Source organism: Prionailurus viverrinus, chromosome A2 (genome assembly GCF_022837055.1).
Source record: "Prionailurus viverrinus isolate Anna chromosome A2, UM_Priviv_1.0, whole genome shotgun sequence".
Lineage (NCBI taxonomy): Eukaryota > Metazoa > Chordata > Mammalia > Carnivora > Felidae > Prionailurus > Prionailurus viverrinus.
Genome location: NC_062562.1, coordinates 167915058 through 167937207, shown reverse-complemented (window position 1 = coordinate 167937207; position 22150 = coordinate 167915058). Strand labels below are relative to the sequence as shown.

General features: G+C 47.7%; 1 protein-coding gene across 9 annotated transcripts in view; it reads right to left on the bottom strand.

Moving 5' to 3' along the window:
- RNF32 (ring finger protein 32) overlaps positions 1–22150 on the bottom strand; it is a 38386-nt gene that overhangs the window by 1863 nt on the left and 14373 nt on the right. For 5 of the 9 annotated variants that reach the window (XM_047843735.1, XM_047843690.1, XM_047843710.1 and 2 more), the window contains one exon: positions 71–238. In XM_047843735.1, coding sequence (XP_047699691.1) covers positions 71–238 — 168 coding nt within the window. Of the gene's footprint in view, positions 1–70; positions 239–10884; positions 11298–11339; positions 11796–21072; positions 21289–22150 lie in introns of those variants that run through there. The other 4 variants (XR_007148921.1, XR_007148922.1, XM_047843743.1 and 1 more) reach the window with 4 other exon arrangements.

Here is a 22150-nt window from a genome sequence, read left to right as displayed (position 1 = left end):
CAGGTCCCCCCTCTAATGTCACCCAGACTCCTGGGGGCTCTGCTGCTTCCGGTTGGTGACCCAAGCCTACCTGGATCTGGATCTTCTCCCAGTCTCCGTCTGTGAGCTCGTGGCCACACCTGTCCTCCAGCTGCTGAAGAACGCTTCGGTTTATGGCCAGGCAGTGGTCGATTTCCGAAAACAGCTCTTCTATGTTTGTGTTGTAGGAGCACAGTATGCGGCGGCTGATTTCTGTGAACTGGAAAGGACACGGGAGGCAGCGGGCTAACGCCGGGTGAAATTCTACACGGAGGCGGGAGGGAAGCCTCTTCTTGAATTCTGACGGCCTTGTTTTGCTAACTTTCCTCAGGTCTCTACCTTTGAATGAGACTTTTTAGGGGAGCGCCTGGGGGCTCAGTCGGTGAAGCATCTGACTCTTGATTCCGACTTAGGCCATGATCTCAGGGTTCGTGAATTTGAGCCCAGTGTCGGGCTCTGGGCTGACAGTGAGTGCAGAGCCTGCTTGGGATTCTCTGTCTCCCTCTCTCTCTGCCCCTCCCCGGCTCACGCTGTCTCTCCCTGTCTCTCTGCTCCTCCCCTCCCTCTCTCTCAAAAAACCAAACATTTAAATAAAAGACTTTTTGGGGAAACAGACATACAGATGTTTACTTAACAGAGCCATGTTCGGGTAGTTTATGCAAAGAGATTCACAAAGGTTCGCCTGGTTTTAAGTCTTGGTGGTTGCTAACAAGGAATATACGCTGTAACTAAAAGTTGCGAAGGCATAAGAGGGAAAAGGAAGTGGAGAGGAGAGAGGCATTAGAATCGCTCAGGATTAGTGCCACTGTGGCCTGCCCCGCAGCCTTCGCTCCTGTGCTCAAGCCGGCCCTCGCCGCGCTGGCTGCCACAAGGCCCGAGGGCCAGCGACACTGGAGGCAGTGCTCTTGCCAGCCCTCTGCCCCCAGCTGCCTTCCCCCTGGGGCTGCATGTTATGAACGATCATTTTAGCGTGACCGTAAAAAAAAAAAAAAAAAAAAAAGAAATCCAAGAGAAAGATTATCCCTTCTTGTAAACTCCTTAGGCATTCTGCCTTTCTCACCAAGCCCTAACATCATAATTTGAAAACTCCCATTGCCTGAGGACCTCAAAAATCTCTTTATGGGGGGTAATCAATTTATGGACAGTTGCACACCCCCTTGCTACGGATGTTTAGGACTTAGTTTAAAATTCCGTTTCCCTTGCTAGTCTACCGTATGGAGGCAGCATTTTATCTCCAACTTTAAGGTGGTTTGCTTTTTAAAGTATTGTCCTTAGAGTTCTCTAAGGCCCCTCCCCTGCTCAGTTCTTTTTATGAAGTACTACTTTTTAATATAAAGTACTGCCTTTTTGATACAAAAGGACTTAGAAACACAGTGATCTCGGGACGAATGGTTTTAGCTGGCTGTGGGATGATGTGCTATCGCCTTCTGATGGCAACGAGCTGGAATCGCCGGGGGGAAGCAAAGCCATTAGACATGTGTTTGCATCTGGAATTTGCTCAGATCCCACGAGTAGGAGGGGGCACGCCTAGACGCTGCGGGAGTCACACGGACTCGCAGTATGCTCGTTTGTGAGCCATTACTTGGTAGCACGTGCTAACTTGCAAAGTAGCTTAACACGACATCCTTCGCTCTCCTCTCCTCCCCTGGACTCTGCTTGGCCGTGTGCGGACTTGGCAATATTTGCTGTGTGATTCTCCCGGATTTCTCCAAAGTGAGGAATCTTCAGCTTTTCTGTACATGCTCTTCCGTCAAGATGCCATTGCTCCTTTTCAAAAAGGGGAAAGCCGTAGAAATTTTGGTTTATTAGAAATCTAATAAATCTAATAAATCTAAATCTTTCGTGGGGTTTTTACTGAGACAGCTCTTGTTTTGCTGGTGTTTCGATTACAGTAGTTCGGGTTTTAGACGGCTTGCCCATCTTCCCATAAGTCCTGCATGATTTTCCAGGAACAAACACATTGGGAGCAAAGCCCAGATAGAAGAGCGATTTCGTGATTGCAGAGGGCTCGTTACATCTCGTTAGAGGTGCTTGGAAGGGAGAATAGTTTCCTGTTCCCAGTTAGATTGTGGAGATCTGGTTATTAGAGTAAGGGGAAAGGCAAAGACCAGAAACAACTAGGGCAGGGGTGGGGGCAGAGCGAATGGTTCCTATCAGAGAGTTTTGGGGAAGAAGCCTCACGCGTGCCGGTGGCAGCGTAAACTGGGGCAGCCGCTGTGGGAAACGGTACGGAGGCTCCTCAAAAGGTCACAATGCCGTCTGAGCCGATAGTTCCACTGCTGGGCGTTTGCCCAAAGAAAATGAAAGCGCCAGTTTGAGAAGATACACGCCCCCCTGTGTTTACTGCGGCATTGTTCACAGAAGGCGAGACGCGGCAGCAGCCCAGGTGTCCATCCACGGGCGAGCGGATAAAGCAGACGTAACATACAGACACTGACACACGCGCAGGAGTATCACACAGCCATAAAGAGGCCGGGACAACATGGATGTACCTAGGGAGTAGCGTGCCGAGCAAAGTAAGTCAGATTGAGAAAGACAGATGCCGTGCGATTTTACTCGTGTGTGGAATCTAAAAAACGTGAACATCCCGGGGGGGGGGGGAGGGGGGGGCAGACGGAGTCTCCTCATTATGGGATGAACGAATCCCGGGAAGAAAAGGCCGGCCTGGGGGATGCCGCCACCGATGCCGTGGCGGGCTCGGGCGGTGACAGATGGCGGTTACACGTGTGGAGAGCAAGGCATGACACACACGCTTGTGCAGTCGCCACTTTGCACGCTGTGTGTCGACTCTACTCAAATTAGGAGAAGGGGTTCTGGCGACAGGACTGTACGGGCTCTTGCTGTTTTCCTTTCCGTTGTCTTCTCAAGACAGGGTGCGATGCGCTTCGAAAAAGCCCTTCTCGTAAAATTGTTTTTAGAACTCTCTAAAAGGTAAGACCCGGGGCTGGCTGCTCTGGGTCACCCCCGTCCTGCGGAAACGTAACACGAACCCTGGACTTGGAGGAACCACGCTTTGTAAAGTCCTTGAAAAGGTGAAGTTAATTGTAATAGCTTGCTTTACCCAACATATCCAAGATGTTATCACTTCAAAGACGTACCGCGTGAGTAACTATTGAGACGCTTTATTCTTTCCTCTTGTTCAGTCTTTGAGATCCTGAGCGTGTCTAGCACGTGTCGATTTGGCCTCCCTGGCCTCACGTCAGGGACTCGACAAGCGCCAGAGGCTTGTGGCTGCCGGCACTGGACAGCACGGCCTGAGGGCTCGTGGGGGCGTTCGTTCGCCGGGAAGAACCGCGTCTGTGCGGATCGCAGCGCCCGAGGCTCGGAGAGCTAGCTCACCTGGGGCCGTAGCAGTGGCTGCTTGTAAGATACTTGCAGGCTGCTCTGAGTAGCGGTGGAATCGCCTGGGCCAGGGGGTGACGCTGGTGGCCGCCACCCGCCTGCCCTCTTGCCGTCTCCCCCCCCCCCCCCAGTGCAGAGCTGTCTTCAGAAGTTGCCGTCTCATCTGGAAACCGTGACTGCCATCCCTCCTGTGCCAGGGGAGGCCGCGCGGCATAGGTCTTCCACGTGGAAGTGGGGTCTCGGGGCCCCGGGGACGGCGGGGCACGGGGCTGCGGGGGACGGTGCCCGCACCCTACCGGCCGGCACGCCGCACTCGTGGGTGGCACCGAGGCTCCTACTTTCGGTCACTGAAGTTTGGGGGGCATTTGCTCCAGCAGTTGGAGGCGTCCTGATCGAGGGACCCATGTGGTCCGTCCCATGTTGTCGGGCTTGGTGAGGCAAACTGAGCCTATCGGAATCTCAGAGACAATTAGGTGTGATGCGGGGGACACATCCTGGATGCGCGGGACTTCCAGCTTTCGAGTGTTCTGGTCTGTGGACGTCTCGTGTGTCCCTGATGTGGACCGACCCGGCTGAACACGGTGTTTAAGTCACCTCCGGGGCTGCTTCTCCAAGGTCAGACCTCACAAGGTGCCCGCAGGGATGTGGTGTGCCCTCTGATTCTTCTTCTCCCTCCCACAAGACGACGAGGGGACACGCAGGAAGGGAGGGGTGGCTGTGGTGAGCGAGCCCGCGCCGGCCTTCGTCCCCGGGTGTTATAAGGATGATCGCCGAGTGTCACGGAAAGGCCACGCTGTGCCACGACAGGCGTCCGCATGGCTGACGGTTGGATCTTCCAGGCACTCGTGTTTCGGGGGTTTGTTTGCGATGGTTTTTTAGCCATACAGACGCCCCCGAACTTGCAGCAGTTTGACTTTAAAGTTTTCAACTTTACGATGGTGTGGAAGTGGTACACACTCAGTAGAAACCATACTTGGAATTTCGAATTTCAGTATTTTCCCGGGGCTAGTGACAGGCGGTCTGATCCTCCCCCGTGATGCCGGGCGGTGGCCGCGGCTCCCAGTAGCCACGCGATCACGAGGGTCAACAGCTGACACACCGACCGCCATCTGCACCCGCACAGTCATTCCCGTCCCTCTCAGTGCAGTCTTCCATGCATCACAGGAGATACTCGACACTTTGTTGTAAGAGACTTGCGTTAGACGATTCTGCCCAACCGTAGGCCAACGTGAACGTTCCGAGCACAGTCAAGGCCGGCTGAGCTAAGCTGGGGTCTTGGGTCGGTTAGGCGTACCGAATGCATTTTTGACTTAATGATGTTTTTGACGTACGATGGGCTTATGGGGACCTGGTGCCATCGTAAATCAGGGAACACCTGTGCTGAGAGGCCCGGAGGAACGTGTTCTTCTCTTTGGCAGTCACGTTCTCTTCCACAACGACTGTAATCGACACTGTGACTTAACGTTCGTCAGCAGGCCGTGTCTCCTAGGGCCTTGAGTGTTATTTCCTTTGTGTTTTGGCCTTTGACTGTTTGATAACCTCTATGCAAATGACGGAGAGTAGGCGTGTCCCTACCATGTAAAAGGGAGAATTCCTCGGAAATCTGTGTGACCGCCTTCAACTTCATATTGCACAGTCCGTGTGCCCTGGGAGCGAGTTCTCTTGACGTGAGAGCGATTCCTCATACATACTTGGAACGTAAGGTCTTTTCTTCCTCCAAAATTATGCCTCAGAAAAAAAAAAGGGGTCACATTCTATTCCAGACCTTACAAAAGATTTCGGGTTATAAGGCATGTTCTCAAATTATTTCGAACACAGAAGTGCTGTCCGGAGAAGGTGCACGAGTGTGAGAGTGGTTGATTTGGGTGCCGATTCTCAAGCCTGGTCCTGGGAGCAGCGGCACCCCCGGGAGTCTCAGCCCTACCCCCGACCTGGGGCTCGGAACCTGGGGGCCACAGATAGCTGCATCTGTCTCTCCGGAGACGGAGGGCTGCTGTCACAGAAGTCACCCGCTTACTTTTAAGCGTCAAAGTTATTTAACACAGCTTTCTTTATCATACCTGGGAGTGTGAGTGCCCGACTCCAGGTGTTGAGGTATCACTGTGAGCCGTCAGAGGTCACTTCAGAGGGCAACAGAATAAACGTGGAGGCCACACACACACACTTATATTATCGTGTATGTTGTATGTGACAACAGACATACGCGTATCTGCCCAGGATGGCTGAAGGAGTCCCCGCTGTTCTGACACATCGATGACTTCTCACAGCTTGAGATAAAGCACGGTAGATGGAAACAGAGGGGACGGCCCTGAACAGCTGTGTCTGGTGACTCCCCAGTGGCCCTGGTGAGGACAACCCCAAGTGTCACCTCCCCAGGCCAACCTCCTCCTGCCCTCAGTGCCCTTGGCACATGCCTCACTGCCTTTATTGCTACAAACTTGGGGGCTGGGGGTGCTGTGCCTCACACTGATGACGCCCTGTGGTGTTTTTCAAGGGTTTTCAAACACGTTTACATTTCTCAAGGGCCTGGGATGTGCCCTGACCACGGCAGGCTCTCCCTCAGCACTTGTTGAAAACATGGCCCGGCCAGTTTTGCAGATGCGGCGAGTAAATCTGGGGGGGATGGATCTTTTTTTTTTTAATTTGTTTTTTTTTTTTTTTTGAGAGAGACAGAGGGCGAGCAGCGGAGGGACAGAGACAGAGGGACACGCAGAATCCAAAGCAGGTTCCAGGCTCTGAGCTGTCAACACAGAGCCTGACGCGGGGCTTGAACTCACAGATCATGAGATCATGACCTGAGCCGAAGTCGGACGCTTAACTGACTGAGCCATCCAGGCGCCCCTCAGTAGGCCAATCTTAATGCTAACTGGTGCCATATAGCAAAACGGTAAATAAATGCTTAGGATATGTTATAATATGTGAGAATTATAAACTAATTCTATACTCAAATGTTGACCTTACAACAGATACTGAGTATAGAAGAAATATACTGCTTTAGTAATATTCCATAAGTTTTGATATGTATTTTGCTGTCAGTTCAGTTCAAAATATTTTCTAATTTCCATTGTAATTTCTTCTTTACCAAGGGGTTATTTAGAACTGTTTCTGTATTTCCAAGTGTGTGAGATATCTCTAGTTATTTAAAAATTATTTTAAATTTCTAGCTTATGTACACTGTGGTCAGAGACCAAGATGTACACATTTAATTTTTTTTCATGTTTATTATTTTTGAGAGAGAAAGAGTGCAAGCAGGGGAGGGGCAGAGAGAGGGAGACACAGAATCCGAAGCGGGCTCCAGGCTCTGGGCTGTCAGCACAGAGCCCGACGCGGGGCTCGAACTCATGAACCGTGAGATCATGACCTGAGCTGAGCCGAAGTCAGATGCTTAACCAAAGGAGCCACGCAGGTGCCCCTCTGTGTTTTCAATGCCTTATGCTATGATGAGAATTTCTGTGGTCAGTTTTTATAAGTGATGTACTTGTATTTTGAAGGAGTGTGTGTGCCACAGGTCCTGGGTGTCACTGTCCCCAGTGCCTTTGCTTCATATCTGCTTTGTCTGATGTCAGCACCCCAGATTTTCCTGTCGTTTTCTGTGTGTGTGTGTGTGTGTGTGTGTGTGTCTATGCACCCACCCTCCATACCTTATTCTTGTTCTCACACATAATAACCCCTTCGAAGTCATGTGATGGGGCTTGTGCTGACCGATCCATCCAGCAGGACGTTGGTCCGTCCTGTTCTGTATTTTCGAGTTGTCTTGCCATTGGCTTACTTTTCTCTCTGCTCTTCTGTTCCGCTGACATTTCTCTCTCTCTCTTTTTCTCTCTGCTAATTTGAAGGTTAAAACTCCATTTCAGTTCTTTCAGCAGTCACCCTACAAATGTATATTAAAATGAGTAACGTCTGAGGTCAGTCGGAATTTTCACCCCGCCACGCAAGCGAGGGTCCCCGAGCACGTTAGCGGGGGATTCTGTGTGTTCAAGCTGTCTCTTCCTCTCTTTTACGCTAGAAGACGTTAGTGGTCCTGCTTTACAGAGCCTGTGCCTGTTAGGTTTGTCCACATTTTTACCACCTTGTACTTCACCCTTCTTGCATCTTGGAACCTGGGATCATTTTCTTTCTTCCTGAAAGGCACCTTTCAGAATCTCCTCTAGTGAAGGCATTTTTGTCTGAAAGTGTCTTTCCTTTGCCTCTCTTTTTTCTTTTTTCTTTTTTCTTTTGTTAAGTAATCTCTATGCCCGGCGTGGGGCTTGAACTCACAACCCTGGGGTCAGGAGTCACCTGCTCTTCCGACCGAGCCACCCGGGCGCCCTGCCATGCTTCTCACTGGAACCCCCCTTTGGTGTGTGTGGCATTCAAGGCTGTCAGTGCCTCACTCAAGTCCCAGAGGTGCTGTGCTCGGTCTTCCAGCTTCTGCCATCACTTCTGAGAAGGCTGTGGCTTCACTAGACACGCCCTTCCTCTTTAGTGTTTTCATCACACTGGGGATCCTGGGGCTTCTGAAGGCTGTGCATCATTCCCATTTGCAAAATTCGTAGCCTGTCTGCTTCAAGCTGCCGCCCTGTCCCCATGCTCTTTCGCTCCTGAACTCTGGTTCCTGGACACGGCCTTCATGTCCTGTTTTTGGCGCGTCACATCTAAGTGGCTCCCTTGCGGCCACTTAGATGGGAGGCGACGGCACAGAAGGAAGGGGGGACACGAGGACATCCAGGGGCCCTTCCCTGCCATGCGCCGAGGGCTCAGACCCCGTTTTATTGGACAATTTATCTGTGTGGGTAAGCGTTAGATATACATGTGTGAGGCAGGAGACGCACACCGTGTGCTTTTGGAGGTTCCACACGTGAACTAAATGCTTTCGTGTTTGCGCTTCAAATTGGCCTCGCACAGCATACAATTTAAGCTAATAATTGAAACATTCCTCTTTGCTTGGAACATTTAATAGCAGACAAAAGACACCAGGGCAGAACGAGGCGTGGGCAGGCAGCCGGGTAGTGGCCAGCGAGGAACAAGGGTCCCGTGGTCCCGGACCGTGCCAGCCCAGCCCTTCGCTGAGTGCCCTCAGCTCAGCAAGAGCCGGCGGCTGCTCCGCACCCTGCCCCTGTGCTCCCGGGAGCTGCTCCCCATCCCGTCTGTGTCTGCACCCCCATCTCTCCCTGCCCCGAACCCCGTGCTCCCCACTTCACTTCCTGTCCCCTCCATTTCTTTGTATTTCTGTGACACTCGCTACTTTTTGAAGTTGACGTTAACGACACAAGTTATTGTTGTCTCTCCCGGGGAAGGTGGGTGCAGCAGAGAGGGACCCCCCTCAAGGAGCTGGCCCTGGGGATCTGGGGGGCAGGGAGGGACCTGGACGGGTTTTGTAAAGCACAGAACCGCAGTCATGGGTCACTGGAAGCCATCTGGAGTGCTGTGCCCCACAGTGTGATTTAATTTATATTTCGTATCTACTGGCCTGCCTAACAGATGTAATGTCATTTTCACACTTGTTAACAAATCACACTTTCTTGCTTAGGTGAAATTAAAAGCATTTCATAAATGAGAAAAGTAACAATTCCTTTTATGTGTAGTGGTGGTTAAGGACTATTAAAATGCAGCGTATTCAATCTAGGCTGAATAACTTTACGGTGGCGTGTCTGCGTGCTGCACGATTAACGGGCCGGGAGCGGGGCCGTCCCACGGGGCACACAGGGCCAGCCCCGGACCCAGGTGCCCGTGCGCAGGAAGGCAGGGTGGGAACAAGGGGAGCCCGGTGTGGAGGGGGGGGGCTCAGAGTTAGAGGGGAACAGGGTGTGTGCGGGGCGGGGCGTCTGACAGCTTCGAAGGAGGCAGCAGGTGGGAGGGGCCAGGTGGGAACGAGGGGGCGGGGCCCTGTGTGGTGGGAGGAGCCCGGGCTGCCTCCAGCTCTCCTCTGATGCCCGAGTGGCCTTCTGGGAGCCCTGCCCTCACCACCTGTGCCTTGATCCCCAACCCCCCATCCTGGGCCTGTCTGGAGGCCGAGGTCCCCTGGGGCCTCTCATGACTTCCCTGTAGGAATTTCCCAGCCGGCCAAAGTCACTGACAGAGTCCCATGAATAACTGTCACGTTCCCCTGCTTCCATGACTCCCCTGCACGAATGACTCCTGAAGACTGCGAGGACCCCCGGTGTGCGTGGGCTCATAGCAAATGAGCTCGCTCTCAACTCTCACAGAGCACTTCTGGCCCCTCACGGGCACCTGTCATCGGCTGGAGGCTCTCATCTCTTCTGTGTGTATTTCTTAGCGCCTGGAAGGGGTTCCTTACATTCAGGGACGAATCTGATTGGCGCTGAGGCCCTTAGCGTTCATTAAAAAAAATTGATTTTACGTTTGTAGATTAGAAAGGAGGACACATATATCCCCCAACGTACAGATTCTAAAGGGGTGTAGCAAAATATCTTTTTTGGGATTTAAAAAAAGGAACAATGCCAACGAGGAATGATTTTGAAGCTACTTCCAACTACCAAGATTCAATAAGCTTGGCGTTTAGCTTATGATGGTACCACTGACATTAGCTTGTTAACACATACACTGCGGATCCTTCAGTATGTATCTGCGGCAAATGTCTAAAAGTGAACCGGTGTGACCTTACTCTTGTAGCTTCGCACATTCAAAGCCAGCAAGGGTGATGTTACCAAGTTAGGTCGCCGTGTACTTATCCACCACCTATTGTGGCCAATTCAGAGCCATGGCCTAAGTGTAGCTATGATTAACTATTTCTTAAATCTCGAATTCTTATGTGTTCAGTGTCCTTCTTTACTTCCTTCCTGTTATTAGGGTCAGATGCCCTTAGTAATTGAAAGGGCAAGAACTGGCCAAAAAAAAAAAAAAAAAAAAGACAATTGAGTTCTAGTTTTTAAACCAATGGTTAATATTATTCACTCGACAGGAACAAAATGTATAAAATATTCCACTTTAAAGAGAGTGAATGTCTTCATACATTTTTCCTTTCAAGTCTCACACTTCAGATATTGGACAAATCAACTAAGAGTTCAGGTTATTGATATGCAAAGCAATTACTGGTCATTTACCAGTAACATTACTGGCTAAACATTAAAAACAATCTACTAACAAAAGTACCCAGGTGAACTTTGTCTGCCCGGGAGGCCTCTCTAAGTGATCCGTCTGGATGTCAGCAAATTGCTTACTAATGTGTTGACTTATGACCACCCTCAAAAGCAAAATGAAAAGGCTGGAATTTACAGCATATCAATGAATCAGTTGATAAGCTTTTACTGGTTTAATATCCTCCCAGTCTTGCTGCTTGGAGCCACTTCAAGTTAGCAACAGAATGTTTGCCGTCTCCGTGTGATAAAGGCAGTCACAGGACTAAACAAACTTTAAGACCATTATGCTGTTTGGTGAGATGTAAATGAAACAAGTAAGGGAAATCTCATGTAGGAGGGTGTGGGAGCGGGCAGCCCCCAAAGTCAACCACAGCATCTGACAAATCACTAAGCTTACTTTTTTGAACAACGGTCAGGACTTTTAGCTTGGGTGGAGATAATATAATGCATTTGAAAAGTTTTAATTGCAGCAATAAAAGACCATCCCTCAATTGTACGACATGTGCTAGCAGAATTTCTAGATAAGGATCAAAGGCACCAAGGACCGACCACTGCCTTCTGGGCAACACTGGGGCTTTCTGTTCACACCGGGGGCAGGAGCACAGCGGCTTCCCTGACCTTTCCGGGCGGCTCTGATCTGAGTTCACTGAGCCTTGTTGCAAGAGAGCCCCAGGACTGCTGCGCCGTCCCCGGCGGTGCCAGCTTCATTCTCTGACACTCCCGGGGACAAAACCCAACGTTTGATCCGTTCTCTTCTTTCCACAACCTATTTAAAAGAGCCCACATTGTAACACGACATCACTTGGCTCTGGGTCAGCTGGGAATGTGCCGGTGATGTTTTTTTAAAGCAAGGCGAATCTGCAAAAAAAAAGGGATTCTCAGCGTATGGAAGCATTAACATTTGTAGAGAGACCACCTCTTTATTGATCGGTCAACACCCAACTGGCGCACAGAAACTAAAGGAGAGGTCTCGTTAATCCCCCGCCACAGAGGAAGGAGCACGCAAGGCCGCAGTTCTGTTACAGGTAAGGGAGGTCAGTTTGTAAAAACAGGATGACCTGAGCTCACCTAATCCACGGCATTAAACGCATACCCATCTCGGCGAGATCTTGAAGCTTGAGACGAAACAGGCACTTCCTCGTTTATTGTGTCTCAAATGTCACACTGCGATCCCTCTTTGCCTTCCTTTCCTATCGAGTGCAGACGTCTTTCTCCCTGAGGACAGCATATACTTCCTGCACGGTCGGCTCTGTAGGCTCTCCAGCTTCTAGACCTCAAACATGCCACCTCTCACCGTTCGCGGACAGGCAGCTCCGTGCACACTTGGGTCGCGGGCAGGGCAGTAAGCGAACAGGCCTGTGAAAAGGCACAGGCGTCACAAGGCAGCACCGAAAGGCGAAAGGCGAAAGGCGAGGCTCTGCAGGAAAACCTGGCATTTCTGGAATGTCACTGACTACATTACAAAGCTACAAAGTGAGGCTCCCACCCAGAGGAGCCTTGATTAAGTCATTGTTCGTTCTGGCTTTGGAATTTGCTTTTTCTAAAGGGGGGATTACTAGGAAAACTCCTGAAGCTGGACCTGAGCACACCCGCTTAGCTCTGGGAGCGCACATGCTTAGCTCTGGAACGCCGGCAGGAGGGGTGATGAGCGACCAAGACCAGGAGTTGTATTTTTATGTCAAATATCTTCATCTGAGCTTTCTAGGTTTTAAAGCTGCATATTACTGGGCAAGCTTATGTTCGACAAAATACTTTTATAGGTATTTCAAGGAAAACACTCGGTTCAAATTTTTTTTTAACTAAAACATACAAGTTTGTTTCTTGACGAAAGTAATAAAATCGTCTCTCATAGAAAAATGCTATCTAAATATTTTTATAAAACAGTGTAGCCTATCAAACCAAGACACAAGGTAGCCTTTTATAAAGTCCCTCGGGGTGACATGACCACTCTCTCCGCTCAGGCAGGGCGCACGGGTGGTTCCTGGGTCTAACGTCTATTCGCCATCAGGCTGCTGTACTTCCCAAGTGTGAAATACGTTTTCTACTCACACGATTCATCTTTAAAAGGGCACGGTAGTCGGAACCCCCAAACTTTAATATACGTGTAAGCAGATATTCCAAGGCTCAGATAAAGTTCAAATAAAGATGATCGTTTGCTTGTCAGCAAAGACATCTGCTGAATTGTTGCAGACCAGGCTGGAGAGAGCAGGAAAGCCACCGCGTCTAACTGCTGCGCAGGAGACGGGGCTCTCGGAGGACGGTCACCCGCTGCACACGACACCCCAGGACGTACTCTTCTTGTAACTGGAAGTTTACCCCCTTTGACCAACGTCCCCCCACCTCACACCCTCCCCCCAGCCCCTGGCAACCACCGTGCTGTTTCTGTGAGTCCGACTTTTTCAGATTCCACGTGTAGGAGACATCATATGCTATTTGTTGTTGACTGACTTCACTTAGCACAATGCCCTTAGAGGCTCCTCTGTGTCATCACCAACAGGATTTCTTTTTTTCAACGGACATGCACGTTGTTTCCACGTCTTGGCTGCTGTGAATAACGCAGCTCTGTCTCCAAGATATTGACTTCGATTCCTTCAGATGAGCACCCAGAAGTGGGATTGCTGGGTCATATTGAAAGTTCTATTTTTAATTTCCTTTAAAAACTTTTAATGTTTAGCTTTGAGAGAGTGAGAGCGAGCAGGGGGAGAGGCGGAAAGAGAGGGAGACAGAAAATCCGAAGCAGGCTCAGCGTTGTCACTGCAAAGCCCAACACGGAGCTCGAACCCACGAACCGTGAGATCATGACCTGAGCCGAAGTCGGACGCTTAGCCGACTGAGCCACCCGGGCGCCCCCCCACCCCTGCCCCCGTGTCTAATTTTCTGAGGAGCCTCCATCCTGTTTGCCACAGAGGTTGCATCAATTTATATTCCCACCAGCAGTGCACAAGGCCTCCCTTTCATCCGCAGTCACAGCGACACTTGTTACTTCTTGTCTTTTTCATCACTGCCACTCTGACAGGTGCGAGGTGCTCTTCTCTGGTTCGATTTGCATTTTCCCTGATGCTGATGATGAGCATCTGTTCGTGTGTTCGCGTGTCCCTCAGCCACTGGACGTCTTCTTTGGAAAAGTGTCTGTTTAGCCCCTCTGCCTATTTTTTAATCAGAGTTTTTGGGTAAGTTTTACGAGTTCTTTATGTGTTTTGGATATGAATTAATCCCTTATCAGATATCTGACGAGCAAATATTTTCTCCCGTTCACTGCCTTTTCACTGTGTTGACTGTTTTCCTTGCTGTGTGCAGAGACTTTCTAGTTTTACACAGTCCCATGTATTTATTTTTGCTTTTGTTGTTATATCCAGAAAACCATTGCCAAAAACCAATGTCAAGGAGACTTTTCCTGGATTTCTTCTAGAAATTTTGTGGTGTCAGGTCTTAAATTTAAGTCTTTAATCCATTTTGAGTTAATTTCTGTTATATTCTCTTGATGAACTCACCCCAACTAGATCACTAACATTATCTAGTTACCTTTTTTGTTTCTTGTTACAGCTTTTGAGTTACAGTCTGTTTTGTCAGATGAGAAGCGTGGGCGTCCCCATTCTCTTTGGGCTTCCGTCCACACAGAGTACTTTCTCTGCCCCTTCATTCGGAGCTTGTGTGTCCTTGCAGTGAGTCTCGCGGGCTGTGTATAGTTCATCTTGTTTTCTTAGTCCGTCTAGCCATTTCTCGCCTTTGGGTTGGAGAAGTGACCTGTTGTTTGACAGCTCTTTTTGTGGTTCCTTGTTCCTTTCCTCCTCTCTTGTTGCTTTTCTTTGTGAATTGATTTCCCACAGGGGTGTGCTCTGACCCTCTTCATTCTCTCCTGGTGGGTTTCGCTTTGGGGTTATCGCAAGCCTTGCTAAGACCTTGTATAGATGTAACAATCTATTTTACACTGATAAGAACCTAGCTAACATCCCAGACAAAACCTCCACCCTTTACCGCCCCCATTTTATGTTTTTGATGTCACAGTTGACCTCTTCTTATATTGTGTATTCATCAACAAACTATTGTACCTATCGTTATCTGTAACACTTTTGTCCTCTAATCTAGACAGTTAAGAGTTTAACACCCACCACATTACAGTGTTAGAGGAATCTGGACGCGCCCGCGCGCCTACTTTCGCTGCTGTGTTGCGTGCAGCGATACACGTTCACGTCGCTCATTAGCACCCTTTCGTGTCAGCTCGAGGAAGAGCTGGTGGCATTTCTTGTGAGGCTGGCCTAGTGCTGAGGACCCCCCTCAGTCTGGTCTGTCTCCTTCATCTCTGAAGCACACCTTTGCCAGGGAGAGTGTTCTCCGTTGGAGGATCTGCCTTTCAGCACCTGGAATATTTCGTCCTACTCTCTCCTGGTCTCCGAGGTCTCCGTCGAGAGACCTGCAGACAGCCTCATGGGTATTCCCTTGTGAGTGTGGTTTTTCTCCTGCTGCTTTTAAGATTCTTTGGTTTTTGAGTTTTATTAGAATGTGTTTTTGGGGAAGATCTCTTTAAATTGCGTTTGTTTGGTGACTTCATCAACTTGACTATCCAAATCTCTCGTCAATTTGGGAAGTTCTCAGTCACTATTTCTCTGTGCTACCTCCTCTCTCCTCTGAGACTCTCATAATTCACAGACCGTTTCCTTGGATGGTATGCTTTCTTCACTTTTTTAAATTTCTTTTTGTTTTCCTCTGGATAATTTCAAATTTCCTTTTTTCTAGATCACAGATTCTTCCTTCTGCTTCATCCAATCTGATAGGGATGCTTTCTCTGTTCTCTGCTCCAGAATGTATTTGGTTCTTTATTGTTTCTGTCTGTTGAACTTGTCATTTTGTTCATGTATCATTTCCCTGATTTCATCAGATGCTCCAATGCTCAGATGTGTTTTTTTAAAGTTTTTAAATTTTATTTTTGAGAGAGAGAGAGAGAGTGGGGAGGGGCAGAGAGAGGGAGGGAGACACAGAATCTGAAGCAGGCTCCAGGTTCTGAGCTGTCAGCACAGAGCCTGATGTGGGGCTCGAACCCATGAACCATGAGATCATGACCTGAGCCCAAGTTGGACATGTAACCGACTGAGCCACCCAGGTGCCCCTCCTTCTGTGTTTTCTTGCCCCTCACCGAGCTTCCTTCAAACACCTATTTTGAACTCTTTCCCAGGTAAAGTGTAGCTCTCTAGGTCTTTGGGGTTGGTTATTGGAAGGTTGCTGAGATCCTTTGGTGGAATCATGTCCCCTTGGTTTTCAAGTTCCTTGTGGTCCCATGTTGCTGTCTTCATGGCAAAGTAGCAGTTGCCTCCTGTTCTGTGCTGGCTGGCCTCAGGAGAGCAGTACCTTCTGTCACAGCCCTGCTCTGGGCTCAGAGGCTTTCTCTCCTACCCCACAGGTCTTGCTCCCTCTTGTGGCGGAATTCTTATGCTCGGATGCCTTCTGTGGATTCTGGATGGCTCCCGGCTGGGTGCTGATGGCCTTCCTTTGGCTTTCCCAATGGTGAAGCCATAGCTCAAGCCTGTGGTCTCTCCTTCACCCACAGATTGGGGCTGGCTTTCTGCATGTGCTCACTAGCTGCCTGCCAGAGCTTGCACTCACCATCAGGAGTGTGCACAGGGAGCCAGCCGCAGGGTGTAGGCAAGGCACATGTAGCACTGGGGGCCGCTTGGGGGGGATATGCAGGTGAGGCACCCCCAGGGGGGCTTCTTAATGGGGGCCACAGCACAGTCAGTAGGACTCTGTCTCTTTCCTGCCCTCTGAGAGCCCATCTGCTGCACTTCCAGCTTCTTTTCCCCCTACCCCCCACCAACCCCCCGTTATGCATTTCAAGACTCAGTACTCGGGATGGAAGGAGGAGCCTCTCTGGCAGCATCCCACGCAGACAAGGAGGCTGGGTGCTCACTCACATGCTCTCACATTCCCCTGCAGGAGAAATCATGGGGGAGACCACCTCTCTTGGCCCTGAGTGCCTCCTTGGGGCAGGGTGACATGGGTAAAGTCTAAGTCCTCCTCTGACCCTCTCCAAAGCATTCCTATGGGCATCATGGAACTTTTCCTTGGGAAACCTGGACTTCCCAAAGGTTCTCTTGTATGTGGGTAATTGTCTGAAGCAGTGCTCTCTGGGGGCTCAACAGACTGGCCAAGAGGGTCAGAGCAGGTTCATAGGCCACTTTGGGGTCCACAGCTTGAACCAAGGTGTGATCCCTATTACCGGACCCATGGGCAGGCGACAGTCCTTCCGGGTCCCTTACCCTCTGGTGCTGGCTTCCACAGTTCTACAAAGGCAATCTTACCTGTGGTGGGATACCAGACTGTTGCTGCTGATGGGTGGGGGGCAGTGATGAGTGAGGGACATTTTATGTGGCCGTGTTGCTGATGTCACCCCCAGAAAAATTTTTTTTCTGAGCAGTACTTGTACATTCCTTGTTAAGTTTAATTTTAGTTGTTAACTATTATGCAAGGGATCCTTTTCCCCTGCACTTTATATCTGATTATTGTTGCTCTATAAGAAACAATTCTTGCATATTTATCTTGAATGTGAACATCTTCGAATAGTTTAGTTCTAATTCTTCAAATGATTTTATAGATTTTAAATCCATGTGTATAAATAATATATGTACTATTATATAATGCCCATAAACACACCACACACACACACACACACACACACACACACACACACAAATATTTTGTTTTCTTGTATTATTGCATTGGTAAGGATTGACCGAAGTGTGATGATAGTGGGTAACTGATTTTACATCTTTAGGGTTTCACTATCTAAAAAATGTGTTTTTAGTTTCTGATGTATGGTCTTTACTTTGATAAGGAAATGTCACCTAGCTCGTGTTTGCTGTTATTAGGAATGGATATTTAATTTAGTATTTTCAGTAAAGATTGAGATATGTTCATATGATTTTTCAGACTTAACAGCATGAGTTTGCATACAAGTCTTTTATCATTTTAAAATGATTTCTACATATACGGTTATGCCTCCTATTCCATGTGTCTGCATTCTGTTTTATCTGTTTTAACTCTGGTGAGACCTAGTCATTGTTAGTTTTTTAAATGCTGATGAAATTTTCCTCTTCAGTTTCTTTTTCCCAAAATATCAGCTGTTGGCTTCACTTACAGTTTTACTTTTATCCTAACAAATTATTTTATCTTTATACTTTCTACTTTATGCATTTAAATTTTTTTAGTGTTAATCAGTATAGCTTTCTCATTTGAATGTTTAGTTCATGATCTTTCATCTTTCTTGTTTAATAATAAGTGTGCATGACACTAATCATCCTCTAAGTACAGCTTTAGCCATACACCACAGAATACCAGTGTGCTCACTGTCATGAACACAGGAACAGTGTATAATTTAGGTTCTGAATTTCCAAGTGTACTTTAATATTCATTGATTTTACTGTGATTTTCTTTTTTTTGCATATGCATCATTTTTGAGCATGCCTTTATATAGGGCATCTTTATTTCATTGGATTCTAATGTGTCTGTTAGATTTTTTCAATGTAATTCAAGTTTGTTATTTAATAGGGAAATTCATCTCAATCATGTTTGTGGTAATAAAAAGCCTATCATCTTTTTTTTTAAGTTTATTTATTTTGAGATGAATCAGAGACAGTGTGATTGGGGGACGGGCAGAGAGAGAGGGAGAGAGAGAATCCCAAGCAGGCTCTGTGCTGCCAGCAGAGAGCCTGATGGGGGGCCCAAACCCATGAAACCAAGATTCGGACGTTCAACCATGTGAGCCACCGTGGCACCCCAGCCCTATCATGTTACCTTTCCTACTCATTATCCTTTCTTGTTGCCTCTTCTTGGAAATCTTTTTATGCCCCCACATACATACCTACTGTGGTCTTTATAATTGCTGTGTCGTAATCACTGTATGGATGTAGTTGGGGGCAGACTCTAGCTGCTTATGATTCCTTCTCTCTCATTATCATTGCTATAGTGAACACAGTCATTGATACATGTTAGCAAACATGTAGATCTGTAGGGTCAATTTCTAGGGGGCTCAAAGAGAGCTTTCAGCCAGAAGTACATTCTTAGTTCTGCCAATGGCTTGTAAGAATGTCCATTTTCCTCTCATTGTCATCAATACTAGATAATTATCATCAGAATTTCCAATTCTTGCTAATCTAGTAGGTGAAACAGATTTTTTTCATTTGAGTTTTCTTTAATTATGAGTAAGGTTGAACATCTTTTTAAAAGTTTTTTTTTTTTCACATATTTATTTTTGAGAGACACAGAGAGACAGAGCACAAGTTGGGGAGGGACAGAGAGAGAAGGAGACACAGAATCCGAAGCAGGCTCCAGGCTCCAAGCTGTCAGCACAGAGCCCGACGTGGGGCTCGAACTCACAAACTGCGAGATCATGACCTGAGCCGAAGTCGGTCGCTCAACTGACTGAGCCACCCAGGTGCCCATTTTATTTTTAATTGTTATTATTTATTTATTATTATTTTTCATGTTTATTTTTGAGAGAGAGAGAGAGACAGAGAGAGAGGGAGACACAGAACCCAAAACAGGCTCCAGGGTCTGGCCTGTCAGCACAGAGCCCTATGCGGGGCTCAAACTCACAAACCACGAGATCGTGACCTGAGTCGAAGTCAGGTGCTTAATCAGCTGAGCCACCCAGGTGCCTGATTACATGCTTTCTTGACTGGTTTCAGGTGAAGCATTTTTGGCATGAAAGTGCACAGGTCATGTTTTGTCCTGGCGCACTCTGCGTACATTAGGAATACATAGCGTCCAGTTGTCTGGTTATCGGTAATTTCGTCTGTTGGGCTGAGATGTCTGTCACACCTTTCCAGTGTAAAGCCTTCTCATGCTGTTTGTAAATTATATATGATCTTTGGGATGATACTTTGAGACTGTGTGCATGTCTTATCCCTTGACAGTCTTTCTTTCACCCAGTAGTTTATCGTAATTTATTGGTATGAGCTCTCTGCAGGCTATCACTTGTGTATGCAGCCGCATGGTCTAGATGCATCTATAGAATCCTGGGTAATGTGAAATTCAATAAAGTAGTTCAATGATCTTTCGGATATCACTAAAACACATTGCATTTAAAATTATAGATTAAAATTGTAGATTAACACTTTATAGACCATGCTTATAGCTTAGCAAGTCAGTTTGAAAAACGTAGGAGAAAAATCATTAAATTGCAAGAGCCATTCAATAAGTGACTGAGAGGCGGTCTATGTAGAAAAGGACAGGCTCTGGGCTCCACCCACACAGACGTTCAAACATACAGCCGCCCCTTCTCTGCGATCTCGCTCTCCAGTTTGTTACGCATGGTCAACCGTGGTCCCGGAACAGATGCATCATCAGAGGTCAGTGGGCGCCCAGCACTACGTCCCACGTCACTCGCCTCCCTTCACCTTGTCACGTGGGCATTTCACCATCTCACATCATCACAAGAAAGGTGAATGCAGGACAGTAAGATATTTGAGAGAGTGACCCAGAGTCACATAACTTTTATTACAGGATATCATTATAATTGTTCTCTCAGTTATTGTTAATCTCTTACTGTGCCTAATTTATAAATTGAACTTTATCATAGGTATGTATGTATAGGAAAAAATGTGGTTTATATAGGGTTCGGTGCCATCTGTGGTTTGAAGCATCCCCCCGGGATCTTGGAATGCACCCCTCAGGGACAAGGGGGGACAACTGTTGTAAGGCATGTGTCTACATACGCAACCAGGAGCAGTGGCAGGGGGGTGTACCTACTACGAATACACCACCTAACAGTAAATGCACATTTCATTTATTTAAAATGAGGTTTGGCAATCCTAAAATGTATATGGAACCGCAAGAGACCCCGAATAGCCAAAGCAATTTTGAAAAAGAAAAGCAAAGTTGGGTGCACCGCAACCGTGTGACTTCAAGTGACATTAACAAAGCTGTAGTCGTGACCACAGTCCGGGGCCGGTGCAGACGCAGACACACAGTCAGTGCGACAGAATGGAAAATCCAGACTGAGGAAAACCCACAATCATGAGGCCAATTAATCTTCAAGAAAAGAGGAAAGAATGTTCTATAGGAAAAAGACAGTCCCTTCAGCAAGTGGTGCTGGGAAAACTGGACAGCCACGTGCGAAAGAATGAAACGGGACCGCTTTCTTACACCATACACGAAAATAAATTCAAAATGGATTGAAAACCGGGGCACCGGCGGGGCTCAGTTGGTTGAGCATCCAACTTCAGCTCAGGTCATGACCTCATGGTTTGTGAGTTTGAGCCCCGCATTGGGCTCTCTGCTGTCAGCACGGAGCCCGCTCTGGATCCTCTGCCCGCCACCCCCACCCCCACCCCACTGCCCCTACCCTGCTCACGCTGTCTCTCTCAAAAATAAAACATAAAGAAACAAAACCAAAATGGATTAAAGACCTAAATATAAGACCTGAAACCATAAAAATCCTAGAGGAGAACATAGGCAGCAATGTCTCTGTCATCGGCCGTAGCGATATTTTTCTAGATATGTCTCCTGAGGCAAAGGAAACAAAAGCAAAAATAAACTATTGCGACTACATCAAAATAAAAACTTTCTGCATGGCGAAAGAAACAGCAAAACTAGAAAACAACCTACAAATGGCAGAAGACATTTGCAAATGGCTTATCTGATAAAGGGCTAGTGTCCAAAATATATGGAGAACTTACATAAGTCAACACCAAAAAACCCCGAATAATCCAATCAAAAGACGGCACAAGACATGAACAGACATTTCTCCAAGGAAGACATGCTGATGGCCAACAGAAACGGAAGATGCTCATCGTCACCATCGGGGAAATGCAAACCGAAACCGCAGGGAGACATCACTTCGCACCTGCCAGAATGGCTGAAATCAAACACACAAGAAACAGCAAGTGTTGGCGAGCGTGTGGAGAAACGGGAACCCTCTTGCGCTGCTGGTGGGAATGCAAACTGGTGCAGCCGCTCTGGAAAACAGTATGGAGGTTCCTCAAAAAGTTAAAAAGAGAACCATCCCAGGACCCAGTAATTACACTACTGGCGATTTACCCAAAGAACACAAAAACACTAACTCAAAGGGATACGCACACCCCTGTTGACTGCAGCGTTATTTACAGTAGCCAAATTATGGCAGCGGCCCAAGTGTCCATCAACTAAAGAATGGATAAAGATGTGGTATAGATACACCATAGAATATTACTCAGGCATAAAAAAATGTAATCTTGAGATATGCAACAACATGGATAGATCTAGAGAGTACAATGCTAAGCAAGTCAGTCAGTCAGAGAAAGACAAATACCATAGGACTTCACTCTTATGTGGAATTGAAGAAACAAAGCAAATGAGCAAAGGAAAAAAGAGAGACAGAGAGACAAACCAAGATACAGACTCTTAACTACAGAGAACACACTGATGGTCACCAAAGAGGAGGTGGGTGGGGGATAGGGAAACAGGTGATAGGGGATTAAGGATGCACTTGTGGATGAGCACCGGGTGATGTGGTGTTGAATCACTACATTGTACACCTGGAACATATTACACTGTGTGTTAAATAACTGGGATTAACATTTAAAAAAAATAAAATGAGGCTTGGGTATAGATTTCGGTGTTTATGGCCAAATGGGATAAGGGGCTAGTATGAGGTAAGAAGAAATTACAGAGATTTAGGAAACCAGCAGAGAGAGCGAGGATTACAGAGTTAGTAATAATAATAAAAAAAGACAGCTGAA